Below are 6468 nucleotides of genomic sequence, written 5' to 3' on the forward strand. Positions count from 1 at the left end.
ACTCACACACACACACACATACACAAACACACACAATGAACAAACAATTTGGAGATAAAAGTGAGCAACCACACTGCATTCTAATTTTCAACACGTTAAATGTTCAACGCGCGCGTCCAGTCACCGACAACGCAAATATTCTGCGTCTTCAGCAACAAAGGCTGACCTTCTTTTCAAGGACAAGGGAACAGAAGGACAGATGAGCTGAAATACCTTTCATCAAAAGGGACGCTTCTAAACTCTAAAAGAGCTAAGACTCATTTCACTGAACTACTTCATCACAGGCTCCTTTAAGACATTTCAGAAGAAAGCAAGAAAGGGAAAAAAAGAAAGGAAGACAAAAACTCACTCGCCACACAAAGCCATGCATCAAAGACATTATTTTAATTTCATTCATAAGATGGCACTGATATAGAATGTAATTTTAATTTCCCCAGAAAAGCCCTGCAGTATAAAGGCTCCACTTTTAAGACTACCAGCACTGGGAGCTCAGGCATTGTTTTTCTCCAACTTCTGGAACTGTTTAAAAGTTTGTACGCTATGTGTGTGCGTGTGTGTGCCATCTTGCATGTGTTCTAATAATGTGTGTGAGAGTCTCTGTGTGTGTGTGTGTTTGTGTGTGTGTGTGTGTGTGTGTGTGTGTGTGTGTGTGAGTGAGTGGTGGTGAGTGTGTCTTCTTGTGTATGCACTAATGTGTATGTGATACTAAGAGACTAAGAAAAGTGCAGCTAAACTTGAACCTACAGGCCAAATTGTCGTAACCTGTCTCTCTGGTTATGAACACATAGACCACATGTGCAGCCCAGGTGTACGCATCTCCAGATAGACATCTACCCTCTGTGTGTGTGTATGTGTGTGTGTGTGTGTGTGTGTGCACATGCGTGTTTGCAGCTCCTGACCAGCATCAGGCCCTCCACACACACACACACACGCACACACTTGAATTTCTTGAATTTCCCTCGGGGATCAATAAAGTATATATCTATCTATCTATCTATCTATCTATCTATCTATCTATCTATCTATATACACACACACACACACACACACACACACACACACACACACACACACACACACACACACACACACCCTGAGTGCCCTGGCAATCACATCACACAGTGCTCAATTCTCATAAACACAGAGCAACAGCACTGAGGAACAGAGAAGAGGAAGAAAGCAGCAGCCCCAGAGAACAGAGGGACAGCTGCGAGCCAGCTAACTGCAGTGCAGCACACATGTTCAGGTACAGGAAGGATATGGAGGGGTGTAGGGAGTGGCACACAATCTATATCTATATACTATAACATAGTATAACAATGTATTATTAACTTACATACTACATACTAATTATTCAGATTACGGCAGTGTGAAACTCTCTACTTACATATCCTTAACCCTACTTTTACTATCATTACAAGGATGCAGTAGTTAGCTTTTGTTACTCAATACACCATACATATACCATACTTAATGATGCAGCTACCATGACTCAGGGGCTATGGGATGTAGAGAGTGGCCAGTTGCAGTTGGCAGGGGTTGAGACAAGGAAAGCACCCTTCTGCATTGCATCGGTGATAGTTCTGATACTGTCCATTCATAAGATGACTTTAAACACCAGCACTGAGTTAATTTACAATGACATCTCAAGATGAAAAATAAAGGACTATGCTCATAAGCCTGTCCCGATCTACCACTGGCTCGTCGAAAAGTATAGGATGGCTTAAAAAGTATTTCAAGTATAGTTCAGCTTTTAATGTTTAATAACTGTTTAATAAATGAGGCAAAAGAAAGACTTCCTATGCCTACTACAACTGTGTAATGAAAAAGTTGTAACGTCCTTGAAAAAACATTGCCTATAGGCCATACAAGTATTTTCATAATGTTGCAAACAAAACGTTTTACATAGGAACATGAAAGCAAATAGAGCCTACACATGAACATTTTTATATTAAGTCTTAAAAAAAATGACCAGGCAGCCAACAGCTCTGATGCCAGAGAACACATGATATAGCCTACAACATGAACATATGACATTACTCTCACCACCACTGTGAGCTACTTACTCCTATATGTTCCTATAAGCGACAGATCTGTGTTCTAAAATAGCCTGGCCTTTAAGACTGTACATGTATATGGCGCTGTGACGAAGAAAGTCAAGGTTTTACACTTTAAAGGCTCGCCGCTGCACGCAAAATGTCAGGTAAAGATGTCATGAATTTGATCCGAGCCGTGGACTACAGCCCCTATTTTCTTTCCCTGCGCACTTTAGGGAAGTTAAATTGGTCGCAGATGCTTTCCCCTCAGAAAGCCAAAGTAGGTAACTACATCAACATATGCACCCCGGCCAGCCGAGATGTGATTACCTGCGTGGATTTCACAAAATGTATTACTTCATAAATGAGAAAATCCAAAGATTGGCCTAAACACATGACTATAGTGTGTCAATTAAGATTATTATATTCCTTTAAAACAACACAATTACTTAATTGATTCATTAGGGCAGTGTGCATTTTTTTAATTATTATTTTCTTTCAAACAAGGCAATTAGCCGAACACGCAGGACCAAGCCCGACTTAAACGTGCCCTTCGCCAGCCCACTGTGACAGATGTCTTGTGTCAGTAACTGTAGAGGGATATTTACGCATAGTAATCCACATCCATGTCCGTGTGGACAAACAACTTCAAAGCGCCCATCAGTCCAGATGCTAATGTCGTAGAAAACACCCCAACCTTCCCTGCAGATGTTAGTTAGAAATTCCCATCAAAAGATGAAGTAATGAGCATCGAGGTTTTCGTTATTTATCTTGCGCCGCTAGTGGCCTCGCACTTTAACAAATGGTTAAGTAATGGCCATCAAATGGCTATGAGCGAACTGCTAACAATAGCCAGCGCAAACAAATGTGCGTGGAGACACTGCCACATGTTAACACGAAGCTGCTATTGTCACTATGAAAAGGGACAGTATGTTACACTAAACTGCACTTTTGTCTAAAACATAGCCTAATGGACAGTTTTATTATGAATTTTGTTTTGCGAGTAACCAACTCCGATTGCGCATGACTAGATGCTGTGAAGTCTTCATGCATCACCCAGGAGAAACTTAACCTATCATGAGAGATGCTGGTTTTGATCTTTAAATACTGGGCGCGATAAAGTTAGCCTACTACAAATCAACAGCTCTAGACAACTAGAGTTGTTCGTGAGATAACCTTTTCAAAATATCGCTTGCAGAATTTTCACGAGTTAGGCTACCACTCCAGTTGTCAAAAACCGTGATAAAAATGTTGCTTGCTGTTGACGTATAAAGTTGATTATTGCGACCACTGCTACTAATAGGCCTACACCATTTGTTACAACGACATGCAGAGAAAGAAAAAAATTAGTTAACGTTGTGAATCACACGACTTAGAGGACATATGTTACGAGAGTGAGCAGGATGCGAGGCTGAAGCAACAAGTTATCTCCGCTACACGCACCAAAATCAATCACAGCGGATGTAGCTCACTCTTACGAGCTAAAAGACTCCCTGTTGTTAATAATGAGTTATAAAATGTGAACATGTTTGTGTAATAACTCCATTACAACCGTAAAAATGCATACAAAAGAAATATTGCAACTAAAGCGGCGGCTCAGCAAGAGAACAAAACTACTGTAGATCGGACTTACCCTGAGCATGGGCGAAATAGTTGAAGTTGAGAGCTTGAAGAAAAATGATTATCTCAAAACACACATACATCTTATTGAAATCCTAAAGTGCATTGTGGAGTCAAACACAAATTAAACACTGCCGCTTTGACAAGCTCCATGAGACCATCGCTTGCGGGTAGGCTACATCAGTATTTGTAGCTCTCGTCCATGGTCCATACGTACACAGGCCGCACAGAGGAGATGGGAACTGGACCCTCGCCACTCCTTCGACTGAGCATGTGCAGACCGAAAAAAACGCCCGTTCTCCGGTGGCTAGAGGGTTGGGTTAACGGGGACTTGAGAAAGCAGGGAATTTGTCGGATACAGTTTTGAATGCAAAGGGTGGGGTGACTTTAAATCTTCATCAGGTCGTACTAATCTTATAGTTCATCAGCAGAAAGATATTTTGCACACTGACGCAGACTTAAGAGTTCCATAAATGTACGTTTTTTTTTCTCGAGCAGTGTGTTGGCTTAAAAAAAGAAAACATTATTGCCACAACATAAGCTCCAGCTAACTCCTTTGGACCGAAATTACTACAGTAGGGCTACTCTGAGATCCAGAGGATGCAGGTTCTGAATCAGTGTCATAAGGTGATGTGATTCCTCAGACAAAGCTCTCTCTCTCACAGTCTGGATGGTGATTACAAATCCAGTATTTAAGTAACTTTTTAAAGTTGGTGATATGGGTGATAACTCATGGGGGTCATTAAAGCCTTAAAGAATGTGGTGCTAAGCTATAAATCAGACCTCTCTCCCATGATCCATTGCTGTGTTCCCTGTCAGCTGTGACACAAACAGTTCACATCAAAATCTGGCATGTGTTAGCTGACAAAAACAAACCTATTATCCCATGTCTAAAACCTTCAGCAAGATGTACATGTGCTGCCCTTGTGGTGCGTCTCAAGAGGGCCGAATCCAAATGCAAATGCATACATCCGACTCTCGCGTATGGGCACAGATGAGGAACACTCTTAAACTATAGGAGTTTCAGATGCTATGCTGAGGGAATGGAAGACGGGAGCAGCATTAATCACTGGTAAGAATACAAGGCAATAGCAACTGGTGACAGCACCATATTTCAAAATGAAAACAATAAACTGGAGCTGAAATCTTTAAAGTGTTTCCTATGTTAAACACTCATGCTCTATGTGCTAAATTTATGTTATATGCACAATGCATTTTGACACAATAGTAAATGTATAAATATATAATAATAATAATAATTGCACAATTACGTAAATGAATAAACTTGTTTACATTAAGCAATTCATATATGCACAAGTAAGTGTATATGTACATATTCTATTTTTAAGTCTTTTTATGTTTAATGTTGTGTGTTGCTGGAGGATTAGCAAATTAAGAATTTCATTTTATGGTGCAACTGTTTTGCAACTGCTGCAATCTGTTTTCAATTGCATATGACAATAAAGAAAACATTCAAATATCATACAACATGCATTGCCACTGGGTTATTTTATATTTGTGACTCAATATGCCCCTACCACCGCCTTTTCAAATTGGCTGAGGCTTCTGTCCTTGCCTGAGAGTCAGATTTACAGCCGGACAGACATGTACGGACAGAGAGACTGTCTAACAGTAGACTGAATAGAGAGCAAATCCTCAGTCCTATAGTCTATGATCCTCATGAAAAGGCTGACATTTGAACTGAACAGCCAATCAAATGCACCCTTAACATCTGACAGCAGTGAGCATCCCATGGTCTTGATATGGTGTATGGCACCCCTTTGTTTGTTCATTTACAGAGATAGGATGGAGTCTGTTGAATGCAAACACACACACACACACACACACACACACACACACACACACAATCTGCATTCTGATATTGGGACAGTGTATTGTTGCAAAATATCTTTAAGAAACACCAAAACACTGGGTGTTCATCATAATGGGCTTATAACCCCTCAGAGTGCCTTCTTCCTCTGATGCAAACATTGTGAGGCCAGCCCTAATGGTGTGTGGATGGGCTGTGTCACTGTTTTGTAGCAAGGCTCTTTAACCCCCCTGTGTGATTCGGGTGCCCCCCCTAACCTTCCGGGGCCCCCGGCCCTCAGTCACTTTATGGGGAACAAGACAGGGGCACAAGAGGAGCACGGCAGAGCACAATGGCGGCCCCCACTGCTAACATCCCCTAAGCTACAGGCTGAACACGCGGCCTCTGACCCCTGCACTGCGTGTTCTATAGGGGGCCAGACTTAGAATGGAGCTCAGATGGACTGCTCTAGTGATGGACAGCTCCGATATGGAGACACAGGAAGTAGGGGAAACAGAGCAAACTCTGTGAAAAGGAAAGCACTTGGTTTCAGTGTTTTTTTTTTCTTGTGCCTTTTTCCTTCTAGTCCAAAATAAAAAGTATTGTGCATATTTTACAAACCTAATATTGATCCAAATTGCAAATATTTGTTTACTCTTGTGGCACTTCTTACAAGTAAGTTAAAATATTTATATGCTTCGGTTTATGTTTTGAAAAAGACATTGTCTTGAACTTTGTTGACGGGAGACATTAAGTCATTTAGGCATGTGACTTGGGTTGTTTGTAATGGATGCTTTGAAGTAAACCCCAAGAAAACCTAACAAAAATCAGTGTGTACATAAATATCATTTGCAACAAAATCACGTCTCATTAAATTTCACAGGCTGAGTCGAAAGGGGATTTCAAACTCTCAGACAGAAATGAAAGCATGGCTTTTGTGCAGGCTGAGAGGACGCTTCGGGTGAGTCACACGATGTGAACAGGACTCCACTGGCCCTGGGT

The 6468-nt window shown here is 41.2% G+C and overlaps 1 protein-coding gene across 1 annotated transcript in view; it reads right to left on the reverse strand.

Moving 5' to 3' along the window:
* Nucleotides 1-3905, reverse strand: part of reck (reversion-inducing-cysteine-rich protein with kazal motifs) — a 60212-nt gene extending 56307 nt beyond the window's left edge. Inside the window, exon 1 of the mRNA XM_042068210.1 lies at nt 3670-3905. Coding sequence (XP_041924144.1) covers nt 3670-3739 — 70 coding nt within the window. The 5' untranslated portion in view covers nt 3740-3905. The remainder of the gene's footprint in view (nt 1-3669) is intronic.
* Nucleotides 3906-6468: the final 2563 nt, after the last annotated feature.

This window comes from Alosa sapidissima, chromosome 17 (genome assembly GCF_018492685.1).
Source record: "Alosa sapidissima isolate fAloSap1 chromosome 17, fAloSap1.pri, whole genome shotgun sequence".
Taxonomy (NCBI): Eukaryota; Metazoa; Chordata; class Actinopteri; order Clupeiformes; family Clupeidae; genus Alosa; species Alosa sapidissima.